Raw genomic sequence first — 15348 nt, forward strand, 5'->3', positions numbered from 1 at the left:
AGGTAAAATGCGGTGGCACAGGCTCTGTCACTGAGCTTCAAGGATAACTTCTGCTCCCCAAGAGCAGGAGTGCTCTCAAGGGGGAAAAAGTAGAAATGAGCTGAGAATGCCCAGTTTGTTTCTTCCGAACTTACCAATCATATAAGCAAACTTCTCTTCCATGGACAGGAGTAAATCTGAGAAGCAGAGTGCAGAGAGAAGAAAAGAAAAGCAATACCCTCTAATAGTTCATCATCAAACTCTTGGAAATATAGGAGAATGCTCTAGACTTAGTTTGGTGGTCACATCGTAAGGTATATAAATGTTGAATCACTATATTATACACCTGAAACTAATATAATATTATATGTCAAATATACTCAGTAAATTAAAAAGTTAAAAGAAAATTACTTTTCCCATATTTCTTCTGTTTCTGTAAGATGTCAATGTCCCATTTAGACTTTTCTCAAATTATTAACTATGGGGAGTGAAAATTATATAGAAGACAAAGAAGATTAAAAAGGTGATTCAAATAGCTAGAGTGTTTTGAATGTACAGTAAAGAGAGCATAAATGGTAAAGAATAGCAGGTTTTTGAGAAATTTGAGGGGATAGGATTTAAAATATGGACGTTGGAATGGGCCTTAGATGGGAGGAAGGACAGGAGAGAAAGAAGATGAACAAGATGGATACGATTAAGATGGTTTGTAATTTATTATTGGAGAATTTAGGGAGTTTCAATATGGTATCAATTTTTTTTTTCTATAAAGAATGATATGAAGTATGTTATGAGCAGAAGAGAGAGTAGTGATTTGGCAGTTTGAAGAGTATGGAGAAGTTTGATATTGTAAAGACAGCAACTAAAGAGATATAGTCCAAGAGCATTAGCAAATGCTGTCGAGATGGAGGACAATAAAGTCTAACCTGAATAATAAAGGAGAGGGCTCCCAGGATTGGGAGGAAAAAAAAAAGCAATAGTGTCAACAGATTAGAGAGTTTTATTACTACCTTCATAGTGGTAGTAATTGAACAGATAAACAGAAGGAGAGAGTATGATGCCTTTACATTAACAGTTTGTGAATTGAGAGGACAATATAAAGGCAGAAGCTTAGAGGGCATTACATGTGAGAATGGAAATCAATAGGACCCCAGAGCGCAGAGAGAATATTAGATTGGACTACAGCTGTCATCACTGGCCTTATGGTTGACAGAATACAAATCAGGTGGCACATGCTAACAGAAGGAAGAATGGTGGACACACATGAGCGTTTGGACAGACCTTGCTCTGGTTGATTACTGTCTTTTCTCTGTAGCATTTGGCTTTTTTCATTTTTTTCTAAAATGAAATTTTGAATAAAATTTTTATAAAAGCAAATACATTACTGTGAATTTTAAAAAAAGACAAGTTGAAAAAATATTTTAAAACACCCAAATTCTCTTTTACTCTGAAACTATCATTCTCTCCTTTTAGATCCTTTTGATCCAAATATAGACACTTTTAAAAAATAGAAATGGAACCATACCACATATACTAATTTTGTAACATGAACATTTTTATTTTCCTTATCAGCAGATAGAGTTTTGTAGAATTTGAATGGCTTCTTAGTATTTTAGTGTATGACCCTGTCTTTGTTATGTTAGAGTTATTTTGCTTGTCTTATTAATTTGTATGAATTCTTTATATTGAAGGTTTTAGCCTTTTGTTTATGTTTTGTGGCAAATAATCTCTTTCAAAATTTTACTTATAAAAATTTTAGATATTCATAGTTGCTTGTTTTTAATCAAAGAATTTGTCAATTTGTTACCTTTTTGGCAATCTCCTAGTAATAGAGATTGACCAACATCAGTGTGCAATAGAAAAATAATCATTAATTGCAAATGGATGATTCTTTTAAGCTTTCTAAAATTAAAAATGGTATTTAGCATTACTTGTCCCACAATCAGTTTACTTTACAAAAGGAAGACAGTTAATAGAGCTCAGAGCTCTTCCCTAGTGGTGCTGCCTGAACAACTTCTTAGCCTCTAGCTTCAGAGCTTCTGATAGGGGAGCCCCCACCCCCCACCCCCCACCCCCACTCCCACCCCAGCATCCCTGAAGCTGTTGAGGGAATGCACCTCCCTCTGAGGCTCAGCAGAAGTTAATACAGGAGGTACCATCTGAGCTTTGGTTTTGGAATAATGGGGCTTTTAGGGGCAGCGTTAGAGCCAAACTCTTGTGTATAATATTTTGCCTGTTGGAAAATATATTCTGTGTTCTGAGTAGCGGACTAGACAAATTGACTTTTGGATTATGGTCGTTTCAATTGGGAGGGGAAACTTGCCTTATAATCAGGAGATCAGGTCTCAGTTCTATCATGAACAGATTAACCTCTCCATAAAATCAGGATGTGTGACCAAAGCATAGCTTTCAAATTGTTTAAATTATTTTATTATTCATATAAAATTTTATGCAAAAAGCCAATATATTTAAAAAAAAAAAAAAAAGGGAAGAAGAAAGCAAGCTTAGGTGCTCTGTTTATACTGGAAGAGGAAATCCAGAATCAGAGAGCTCCTACTCTTCCACATCCACCGTTTGAAGAGGAGTATGAGGCTGCTCATGGTTTGAAAACCACAAGACCAGTTGATTTTTTTTTTCTGGAACCTTCTATCCATCAACATTTTAAATTTGAAAATGATCAAAAGATATAATTAATCTGTTTCTAAAATTCAACTCATTCTATATATTGTAAGATCTCTTAAACAATATTTCCTTCCAAACAAGAATGAATTACCATAGGCCTGCAGTGAAGACTTCTTTTTGGTCAGGTTGGAGTCTGAATCCCTTACAGACAAAAAAGTGATACTTGATTTGGCAGAGTGGAGATACATTTGATTTAGCAAAGCAGAACTCTCAATCTTCGTACCCAGATGTGGGTCAGGACCATAGAAATGGGAATTGGATCATGCAAAAAAGATGGATGTTATGCTATAGTTTTTAATCCTTCTGTATCCTTTTTAGTGCATGATAACCCAGCACTTGTGTAACCAAGACTCCCACCTGCTCCATTCAGAATTAATTAAGGGATGAGAGTAGGCTTTCTTGGATATTCTCCCTCCTTCTATAGAAATGTAACTCTGGGTATAGGATTCACTGTGGCTTTTCTGGAACCAGAGTAGGAGCTAAAGTAGAAGACAGAAAACAAGAATCTAGTGGTCCAGGGAGAAAGTTCTAGTTCTGGCAAAGTCAGAATAAAAATAAGTACATTAAGATAGATAGATAGATAGATAGATAGATAGATAGATAGATAGATAGATAGATAGATGCATACATACATACATACATACATACATACATACACACATACATACATACATACATACATACATTAAGACTTTAGATAGGTTGGGAGCTGGTAGACACAGTGAACCATACTTGGTACACCTGAGCAAGAATCAGGAACTAGGTAGAGGACTATGTCAGGACTATGAGCATTGTGGCAGAAGCCATAAGAAGATTGTCGAAATACCTTTCTCTCTTGTCTTTGGGGTTGTTGGCTCACCATTTGCCAGATTTAGAAGCTAAAATGCTTGAATGATGAGCCCATTCTGTTCTTACTAGGAAGCCAGAGTAAAGTGTAGAACTCAAATGCACCCCTAAACGAGTGTTTCTATAATAAAATATACTATCAGGGCTGTCTTAATTCATTTCCTCGGATTGAGACCATACTTATGTGAAGAGATTTGTGCTTGGCAAGGGTTTGGTAAATGATCACATGAGGTTTGACCTTGCTTTGGGTCTCATAGTTATTTTCTTTTGACATAAAATGAGATTCAGTTGGCCTCTGCATCTGTGGACTCCCAACCTCAGATCGAAAATGGTTTAGGTATTTATTGAAAAAAATTCATGTGTAAGTGGACCAACACAGTTTGAATCTGTGTTGTTCAAAGGTCAACTGTACTTCTATTTTGTGAAGAGCATGAGATTTTTAATTTTGTTATTTAATAAGTAGTACAAACACGGAAGGAACAATGAGATGTGAATTAAGGAAAATTATTTTAAAATGAGTTATAATACTTCAATAAGAGGCTAAAATAGATAATTTCTAGAAAAGTTGAAGTACTTGCCAAGAGAAACAATGAAATCACTTGTTTTGACACATAATTAAGTGATAGTTCTTTTGTATTTTGATATACATATTAAACAAAATAAACAAAATGCATTGATTCCTACTTCGATGCTTTGAGTATCCTTTTATCAGGTAGACTCATCCTAAATCATGAATCTGCTACTTTTTTTGATAAAGGATAATGGCTGGTATTCATAGCCTCTGCTTTGCTTGATGGAATGATGAAGTGAAATTTTCATTCGTAATACACTGTATTGAAGTGCTTAAAAGCATGGACCTTTTTTTTTTTTTAACTTTCATACTTTTAAAGCAAGAATTACTACTGTTTGTCTTATGCTTACTGATTTCACATATTTTATATTATCTGCCTTCCCTGAAAGCATTTGAGTTTTCAACCCCTGACTTGGATTTGTGCTGCAGTTGTGTAGCCTAGAATGAAGGTCTTTAAATAATTTTTTTTGTATTATGTAATAACATTTGCTTTAATGATTTTCTTTTCAGTTTTGATGAAGCAAGAACACAGGGAAGAAATTGACTTGTCTTCAGTTCCATCATTGCCCGTGCCTCATCCTGCCCAGACCCAGAGACCTTCCTCAGATGCAGGACACCCATGTGACAGTGTACTGTCAGTACAGAGAAGCTTGGTTTGTCCCATCCAGCAAACATACACATCTTTGGTAACCTCATCCCATCTGCCACAGTTGCAGTGTAGGGATGAAAGTTCTGGTAAAGAACAGCATATGATACCTTCTTCAGTCATGCACCAGCCTTTTCAAGTCACATCAACACCTCCTGTGGGGTCTTCCTATCAGCCTATGCAAACTAATGTGTACAATGGACCAACTTGTCTTCCTATTAATGCTGCCTCTAGTCAAGAATTTGATCCAGTTTTGTTTCAGCAGGATGCCGTTCTTCCTAATTTAATAAATCTTGGCTGCCAACCGCCATCATCCATACCTTTTCATTCTTCAAATTCAGGCTCAACAGGACATCTCTTAGCCCACACACCTCATTCTGTGCCGACCCTGCCTCATCTACAGTCAATGGGATACCATTGCCCAAATACTGGACAAAGATCTCTTTCTTCTCCAGTGGCTGACCAGGTCACAGGTCAGACTTCCCCTCAGTTACAGTCCATTACATATGTTCCTTCACTATCAGGGTCTGCTGCAACAGTTTCCCCAGCAGTTTCTTATCCCTTGGCCAGTTCACCACTTTCTGGACCACCATCTCCTCAGCTACAGCCTATGCCTTACCAATCTCCTAGCTCAGGAACTGCCTCATCACCAACTCTAGCCACCAGAATGCATTCTGGACAGCATTCAGCTCAAGCACAAAGTACAGGCCAGGGAAGTCTTTCTGCACCTTCAACCTTAATATGTCACAGTTTGTGTGATCCAGCTTCATTTCCATCCGATGAGGCAACTATAAACATTAAACCTGAACCTGAAGAGCAGGAACCTAACTTTTCAACAATTGGTCTACAGGACATCACTTTAGATGATGGTAAGTTCATCTTTATGTTCTTAAAGCAGTGAAGATCCAAGAACTTCCTTCTCTAAGTCATGAAAAAGCTACATGGATTACTTATTGGCATATGATTGGGCTTTCTGATAAGTGTTGTTACTAGAAATATGTTAATATATGACTTGGAGAATGGACATGAAAATCTATGTTTTAAAGTCTGTTTGACCACTTATTTCTGTTCCAAAGTATGAGACCTTGAGTGGTAACCTACCACCGATTTGTGATGGAACTGAAGACATGAGATTTATTGGGCATCTTTTCTTTTAGAACATATGTGGAATTTGGGGGTGTTAATTCAGTAAACATTGCTGAATCCCATCCAGGGCAAGAGTTAGATACTGGGAATTCTAGGAACATATTAAGATAGAGTTCTTATCTTTGAGGAGACACATAAGAACCTGTTCCTCTGTGGCCTTGCCAGCTTGCCAAGTCAGACAGTGGTAATAGTATAAGACCAGACTGGTTTGCTACTGCTGGTACAGCTGTTGGCACCAGGATAAAAAAAAAAAAAATGTTATTTATATAAATGCAGCAAGTTAGTACATAGACCTGTGTTTTTATGAAATTAATAAATTGGAGAACAAACTTTAGAATATTAATTATTTTATAATTGAAAATCAAGATAGGATTGTTAGGTAATAATTTTTTAAGACTTATTCTTGACTTTATCATTTATATGATAGTGAAATTTTGTCTAAGTAGGAATTCAGTGAAAGTTACCTGTAAGTTTTACAATACAAAAATTCTGAAGATTCTGAAACATAGATATAGAATTTTAATTCTCTCTCTGATTCTGTTTAATTATAGAAAAGTAATTCTAACTCAGCCATCTCCTTTACGTACCTAGAGAAACTAAGTTTACTACTTAGTTGTAAAACTGGTATTAAACCTCAAATTCCCGGTATGAAGGGAAAGGAAGGGAATAAACTGTGCCACCCCCTCCCACGTCAGAGCAGTACACAACTATCAGTGCAGCAGGTCTGAGTCACTTATAATCAGAATATAAGAGAAGCACATTAGGAGATCAGCAGAGAGATGTGACAGAGTCCATGAGAAGGATTCAGCAAGTCTTCTTTGAGGAGATGTCCTTTGAGCTGAGTCTTGGAGAATGAGTATATGTTTTCAAAAATGAGGATCAGAGGCCAAATCAGACAACATAAGCAGAAGCGTAGAGTTGAGTATGGTAAAGTATGATTGTCTGTGGCTGGCGGGCAAATGGCATAGTAAAGGACGGCTTTCAAAGCCACAGGGGGATGTGGCAGGTCATTTGTGTGTAAATAGTAGGTATCTGTATAAACTGAAGCAACACCTTCAGTTTACATAACATTTTCCTATTCCTCACTAATCCTCTCCCTCTGAGGTAGATAGTGACTTTTAAAGAATTGGACTTTCTGAAGATTACACACTCACTAGTAAGTAGAGCTGAGACTGGAATTGGATCTTTTCAGTCTAGTCTTGTTCTTGCAGCAGCACCGCAGCTGCCTCCCAGCAACAGCAGGCTATGGTGGTTAGAACTCTGTGCTAAAGGGGATCCTTCAAGTTTTTTTAATTCCTAGAGAATAGTGGAACATTCTCCATGAATATGTGTGCAGAATTTCACTACACAAATGCATGTTCACAAGTGCATCTGATCTGTCACACTTATATTGGGAATACTTGAAGGCTCTGTTATTAAGTGTTCTCTTTATGCACAGCTGACACAAGTGTCACTGCTTGCTTAATAATGATGAACACCAGGTATAGAGGAGGCTATTACTTTGATACAAAACAAATTTGAAAATAAATAAAGGCTGGCGGTGAACACACTATGCAATACGTATATATCTGCCTTACTGCTAAATTATACACCTGAAACTTGCTGGATTTCGTTAACTAATGTCACTATAATAAAATTTTAATAAAAAATTTTAAAAAATCATTTTGAGCACAAAAATAAGTAAATAAAGGCTTTTCTGAATAGACAGAGCCTTTCAAAATGTTACCTATTCATTCTTTTGGCAGTTTTAGACTATTCATAGTGCTTTCAAGTTTTATATTTAGAATTTTAATCACTGAAACAAAGGGTGAGACCTTGAGTGATAATTTACCACCCATTTGTGATGAAATTGAAGACATGAGATTTATTGAGCAGGCCTCAAAGGGTATTCCAGCTCATTTTCTTTCCAAATGAAGACTTTTTGTTTCCTTCTAAAAGGGACCAAAGCTGGAACCTGCTCTTTCTAATTTATCACAGATTGAGTGGGGTTCTTGGATGGTCGGGGGTAGCAAATTGGAACTAATAGAAAGCTTTGGTGGAAATTTTATTTCACCTTTTTAATATGTGAAGATGTGTTGCAAAAACAGTCTGGAAAGATGAGATCTCTGAGAGCAGGTATAAAAGCGATTTCATTTTCGCTCCATTCATCGCGTAGGGCACCAGATCAAGAAAAGTTCTCAGATTGTAGCTCCACAGTGGACAAGGATTGGCTATTGAATTCCCTCATTGCCACCTGTCAGTAAACTTGATAGAAGCTGAGTGGTGCTAGCAGTAATTAAAGGGGGGGAGGGGGACCTAAAATGCCCTCCTGGGCACCTTGAATTATTAGATGTATAATTTTTTAAAATTGTATTTTTGATGCTAGAACTCTAAAGTGAATTTCTGATATTTGCCAATTGATTCGCTAATTACATTATTTTGATTTGCCTTTGAAAGTGAAATAATGGATGCTTAGAAAATCCTATAGTTTTTCAAAGTTTTAATATCAATTTATTTAAAAACAACATACCTCATAGGTCTTGAACGTCTTAGTACTTCAATGCCTCCTTTCTGGCTAGCTTTAAAAGTAAGCCATAAAACATGCCAAAAAGGATTAGAAGCACTGTCAATGTAAGAAATGTCTAAACCTGTAGAGAATTTTTATGAGTTCATTTGAACCAAACTTATGACATATGCCTGGAAGCGAGATTTCAGATGTTTCTGAGGTTAACAGTTTTGCAGCTTCTTTTATGCATTTGAAATTAAGGATGGAATATACATGGAAGATTGGAGGAAGCAAGGCAGGGATTGGATTATAAGATAGTTAATAAGATTATGTGCTCTCTTGAGGGTTAATACCTCCTAGGGGAATTACTTCTGGCATTTCACAGGTGTGTTAACCTAGATGCACAAGAACCAAGAACAGAGCTGGCCTAAATCTTTTCACTAAAGAAGTTACAGACCTCTGGGGCATGACTATGACCTGTCCATTTAGGAATTTATGATCAGATCACCCTGTGACGTTATTTTCCATAGAATACCCCCCACCCCACCCCCGCTCCTTTTTTGTCCATAGCACTTAAAGTGAACTTTGCAGTTAGCTCAAGTTTTTATTTTATTTTAACTTTTCTATATTGGGTTAGTATTAAGTACAAAGTAGTTTCTACTCTATAACCAGAGGGAGGACACAAGTAATTTTTTTAAAATTTGTGCTATACTAGTTAAATATATTTGTCATTTAATCCTAATAACTTTTATTAATCTTGTTTCTGTTTTATATTTGTTTACCCCCCCCTTTTTTTTTTACCAAGTTAAAAGTTAAAACATGAAATATCCTTTTTATTTTTGAAGTTTTAAGTAGGATAGAGTGGTCAGGAATCATTCAAGTTGTACTTGACTTATTTTTAGAAATGTGGGCATTAACACCTTAATTTTTTATTACAAATTCAGTGAGATTTAATAGAGAAGATACTAGTGCACCTCAGCTCAGAAGTCAAAGACCTATAGAGCTGGAAATACCCTAATTCAGCTCCCTCATTTTATAGATAAAGAATCTGAGTTTTACGTAGTCTAAGGTATTCATCCAGGGTAACACACTGCGTTAACAGCAGAGTAAAGACTAAAACCCACATCTCCTCACTCTTAATCAGTACCCTAGGAGTTTTTCCAGTATCTGCAATCATGTTTCTCAGCAGTCTGTAGGTTGAAACTACAGGTGTAGAGCAAGTAGGATAGGTGAAATGTCATTTTCTCCATAGAGCCTTAGTTTGTGAGAGGTCAGGGCAATCATAAATAAGATTATAGATGAAGTTTTAAAGTCTCTACTCCATTTTCCTCTTTCATACCAGAGTTCATCCTCTGGTATTCCTAGTGATACTGTATTCCTGTGTGTCTCTTCCTTGCCAGCCTCTTTGGAACATCTCAGGGCCTTTGAGTTCCAGCTGCCCTTGTTTTATATGGGCTCTGATGCCTCTGGGTTCATGTAGAACAAATCTAATCCTTCTTCTGTAATACCCTTTCACATGTGTGAAATCTTGGTCTCCTTCCCAGTCTTAAAAACACTCCAGCAACTGCACCCTTCCCTGACCCCCACCGACGTTGTAGTTCCTCTCTCCTTAACCCTGGTGTCTTGTTTTAGTTCCTTTTCATAGTGCATTTTCCAGAAGGGAATACACACTAGCCATCTTGGAGTGGATTGGGATTGTCACCGTCCTTGATCAGATTTTATCATTGTGGCCTAAGGTCAGGGGATGTTCTTAGCTCCATCTTGCTGTTGATTTAGTGAGTCATAAATACTGCTAAATCACAACCTTTCTCTCCCCCTGCCCATCCCTATGGCTTCTTACATATGTCCTTTTTGGAACCTAAGATTAAACTTTAAAATTATCCTTGTTCAGTTTCATTGAGGTAATTTTGGCCCCTCATATAAACCTTCCAAACTCAGAAGAGTCCCAAAAGCATTTCTTTGTTTCAAAATAGTGTGGCTTCCTCCTCACTGGGATTCCTCAGAGTAATAACAGCAGAATGCCAACCTTTACCAAGTCGTGTTCTCTTTTGAGCAGTCCTCTTGGAAGGGGCATTATTCAAAACTATTTTACTGTTTTCTCTTTTCTTTGCTACCTAGATCTACCATTGCCCCTGCTTGGGAAGTGTGTCTACACCTATAAAATTATCAGTTTTTCTTCATATGTTACAATTTATATGCCTGGAACTATAATTTTCCCTAAAAATTTCTGTGCGTTATAGTGTGTATGGCCTAGTTTTGGGACCAAATGATATACATTAAAATAGTACAGAAACAGAGAAATTGTCACAGCTGTGTGTTAAGCATTTTAATTAAGATTATAGTATTGTTAAACTAGACTGTCTTAGACCTTTAAATATAGGTCCATTTAATTTGTGATTGAGCTAACTGAATCCATTTACAACTTTCCATTAGAGTCCCTAAGTTTCTACTTGTCTTCCTTTGTTCACAAACTAACAGAGCTGCAGCTGCAGCTCTTCAGCAGAGAAGAGGGTACATGTTAAATTTAGCTTGACCTGATGCTGTGGTGAAAACTGACACTGCCACTTGCAGGCTCTGTGCAGTAACATGCTGATCCTGAATGTAGGGCAATTGCTAATTCGACTGTAAACAGGGACTCTAGACACTACTTCAGCTGCTGCAGTTCTGTATATAAGTGACAAGCAGAAGAGCCTGCTTTCAAGTAGCAAGGGCATGATAAACACAAGATTCAGGTGGTTTGGATGAGGGAAGCGGGAGGCTGGTACAGAGGAGCAGAAAGGTAAATATTGTCAGTACTGTTCAACCTGTTGAATACTCATTTCACTGGTATTTATTGTATTTAAATAAATAAAAGAAAGCCACGCACAGGCAGTGGTGAGAGTGTATCGCAAATGAAGTATTATAATTAATCTCTTTTGGAGTCCTGAGGTGGAGAGAGGTAGATAATACTGAACTTTCTCCTTTAAATGGGATTCTGGGTAACTCACAAATCCTCTTCTGGGAAGTATGTGTGTACCATCTAGCCTTAAACATATTTGTGATGAATAATTCCAGAGGTAGAAAGGCCCGTCCCATAAATAATGTTCACATAGGCTTTGGATCATGGCTCACGTGGAATGGACCGTGGTAGAGATTCAGGACCTTAGATGCAACCTCTTGGACATATATAATAAGAAAATTTTCAGACCCAGTGAAGCAAAGGCAGACATTTGAGAAGATAAATCTTTTATTTCATATATCAAGTGTGTCTGTGTATCTCCATGACATAAATTAATTGTACCCCATTTGAACAAAAATTTTTCTTTGAATCAACTTGACATTAAAATTTATATGTAAGTGATGAAAAATCCAAGAGAGCCTACCACTAAATAATCAACATATCACAGCATATTAAAAGTCTTCAAAATAAGTTCACTTCAAAAGTATATTTTAAGAATAATTAATAAATTATGGTTACTCTTTCTTGATAATAAAACTCACATTTTTTGAGCACTATGTTAGTAGCTCATTAGTTTTTCCCTACAATCTGTGAAAAGTGGATTTATTAGCCTTATTTTTAGAGATGTGTCTCAGAACGTAAGCACTTTCCCAGTGTTATATTGCCACAAACACTGGGACTGGCATTTGAATCCAGGTTTGTCTGAAATTTAGATTGTCTCACGTGTGTTTAGTGGTTTCTGCAATAGCTATAATTGATTATAGAATCTCACTTCTATTAACAAAATATAGTCTTTATGCTTGTCTGCCATATGTAAGACACAAAGCCAGTGTCTAAAGATATATTCTACTTTACAATTTTTATCTTGTATTTGAGTCCCTTTGAAGATGGAACATTAAAGGGATAAAATATTTTAAATAAGAGATAAATAATTTTAGGCTCACCAGTTCAGCTTTGTGGTTTTGTAGCAATTCTCTGGCTTTGCATTATAAGGTTACATCTTGCCAGGGATCTTAGCTTTTGACAGAACTTAGATAAATATATTCAAACAGTTCTTTTCTGATAGAACTTTTCTGACTCCCCACCACCACCACTACCACCACCCATTTCTAAAGCCTACCATTAGCCTGTCTACCTGGGCAGGAGGAAGAGAGTAACTCTTAATTCCGGTGGAATATAGGTGAGGGTTGAGAGTGATGATTACAGGATTAGCTTTACATCTATAAGAATGTGGAACAAATTAATTCCCTTATAATTATCTTCTGTATTTAAAAACATCTGTAGATGATTTTATGTAGAATGGAATTTTTTAAGTTTTATTTTATTTGGGTTTCCTAAGGTAATCATTAGTTTTTAAAAAATTCATGCACTCATGTGTTAAAAATACTAAAGGTACAACAAAGTACATAGTGAAAGTCTCTCTTCTAGGTACCCAGTTGTCCTCAGTATGGGCAGTTGGAGTCAACAATTTTTTGGCTGTCACTCCAGAGCTATATTATGCATTTATAGCAATTATATATATTTTTTCCTTATTTTTACTAGCATATTATGTGCACTGTTATACATTTTGCTTTTTCCATATATTGAATCTTGGAAATTTTTCTATGCTGTAACGTGAAAGAACTTTGTGAAAGATTTTTTTAGTAGACTATTCATAAAATATTCTATCAAGCATTTCATTATATAGCTGTACCTTATCTATTTAGCAAGTACAGTGAATAACATTTTACAAATGTCATTTCCCATCTTTTTATAGACATCTGTGTATGTATGTATATATGATAAATGTGTAGAAGTAAGATTGCTAGACCAGTATTTTGAGAAAGATTGCCAGATTGTTCTCCATAAAGGTTGTAACAGTTTTCATCGCCACTGGCATTGTAAGAGAGTGATTATTTCTCTCATACCTTCACCGAGTCATTCTTTTATAAAACATCTTATTATTTGCCAGTGGGATAGGTGGCAAATAGCTTCTCAGTACAATTTTAATTTGCAGTTCGTGTAGGAGTAAGGATGTGTACCTTTTCATATGCTTAAGAGAAAATCTTTATCACAAATCTGTAATCTCTGTTATTTGCTTACTTTTCTATTAGATTATTGATCCATTTCTTATTGATTTATAGAATATAGAAACCCTAGAATGAACCTTTTGGTTTCATTAGCTCATTGACCTGCGAGTTAGTTTTCCCCCCAGTGTGTCATGACTTTTGCCATGAAGAATTTTTTTTACATTTATGTAACTTGTGAATCTTTTATCTCTCATAACTTCTGTTACTTTTATGATTTTATAAATCTTTCATCCATCAGGAGTTTATTTTGGTGGAAAATATGAGGAATGGATCCAATTTTAATTTTTTCAGATGGCTACCTACTTGTCCAAACATTGTTTATTAAATAACCAATATTTTTCCCACTTGATTTCAGATATCTACTTTATCATATACTTAACTTCTCTGTATATTTGGCTCTATCATCAGACCATCTCACAATAGGAAATTTTAATGTTAAATATTTTCCCTTGCATCAGAAGTACAGTAGTGTGGGTGAAAAAAACACATAATCTTGTTAGCCCCGTCTTTATAATATTACCAGTACTTTTTATAATGCAGCATTGATTTATATAACATGAATCATTACAAATATAGTTTATAAATTGATGAATGTACATTAATTTCTATATTGTTTGCCTGCATTTTGAATTAGTCTGTATTCATTTGTTCATTCACATAGCATTTATCAAATGCCTACTATGTGTTAAATAAGCATTATTGTAGACCCTCAGTGAATAGAATAGATCCTTGCCATCACAAAGCTTGCATTCTAGTGGAGAGAGACAGGCAATAAACAATAGATACAATAATTAAGTAAATAAAATATGTTACAAGGTAATAAGTGCTATGAAAAAAAGAAAAAGGAAGGTAAAGTGATTATTGTGAAGGGTAATGCGGGGAGCAAATTGCAATTTTAAATAGAGTAATCTAAGTTTCATCGATGTGATAACATTTGATCAAAAACTTAAAGATGAGGAAATTACCAGTGTGAATACCTGTGGGAAGAGTATTCAGGTGAAGGGACAGCCAGAAGAAAGACTCTGAGGTGAGAGCATGTCTGGTTTATTAAGGAACAGCAGTGAGGCTAGTGTGGCTGGAACAAGAAGGACCTAGGGGGAAAGTAGCAGGAGATGTGGTCAGGGAGGTAATGGGGAGCCAGAACATGTAGGGCAACAGTTCTCAACTTTTTGGTCTCGGGACATTGTAATCTTAAAAATTATTGAGGATCCCAAAAAACTTTTATTTATGTCTTGTTTTTATCACTGTTTATTGTATTAGAAGTTAAAACTAAGAGCTTTTAAAAACAATATACAGGCACACATTCCATTACCCATTATAGCATGAAGTCATCACATATGCTCCACTGGAAAGCACCGCTGTAAATTCATGAGAGAATGATAGTGAAAAGGGCAAAAAAAGAAAATCTTGGTATTATTATAAAAATAGTTTTGGCCTCTCAGGCCCCCTTAAAAATTCTCAGGGAACTCCACATGTCCCTGTTTATACTTTAAGTACTGCTGTGTAGAGTCTTGTAGGCCATTGTTGTAAGGTTTTCAACAGATGAGTCATGATTTGATTTAGGTTTTAGCAGGGTTGCACTGCTTGCTGGGTAGAGTAAAGACTGTAGGGAGGCAATGGCAGAAACAGGGAGACCAGTTAAGATGCTATCATAGTAATCCAGGCCAGAAACGACGGTTGAGAGTAGGTAGTAGTGGAGGGTCTAAGAAATGGTCTGATTTTGGATGTATTTTAAAGGTAGAGCCAGTAGCATTTTCTGACATTGTGTGTAAGGTATGAAAGAAAGAAGTTTAAGATAATACCAAGGTTTTTATTTATTTATTTATTTTTTACCTGAGCAACTGGAAGGATGGAGTTGCCATCAGCTAAGATGGGAAAGACTGCAGATGGAGCAGATTTTGGAGGATGAGCTGGAATTCAGGTTTAGATGTGTTGCATTTGAGATACCTAATTGTACATTCTAGTAGAGCTATCAAGTAGTCAGTTGGA

General features: G+C 36.1%; 1 protein-coding gene across 3 annotated transcripts in view; it reads left to right on the forward strand.

Annotated features, from left to right (window-relative positions):
* The window catches only part of NFATC3 (nuclear factor of activated T cells 3), a 98798-nt gene that overhangs the window by 69699 nt on the left and 13751 nt on the right, over nt 1–15348 (forward strand). For all 3 annotated transcript variants that reach the window (XM_011380533.2, XM_011380531.2, XM_023523470.1), the window contains exon 9: nt 4586–5590. In XM_011380533.2, coding sequence (XP_011378835.1) covers nt 4586–5590 — 1005 coding nt within the window. The remainder of the gene's footprint in view (nt 1–4585; nt 5591–15348) is intronic.

The sequence above is a fragment of the Pteropus vampyrus genome, unplaced genomic scaffold, assembly GCF_000151845.1.
Source record: "Pteropus vampyrus isolate Shadow unplaced genomic scaffold, Pvam_2.0 Scaffold394, whole genome shotgun sequence".
In the NCBI taxonomy this organism is placed as follows: domain Eukaryota; kingdom Metazoa; phylum Chordata; class Mammalia; order Chiroptera; family Pteropodidae; genus Pteropus; species Pteropus vampyrus.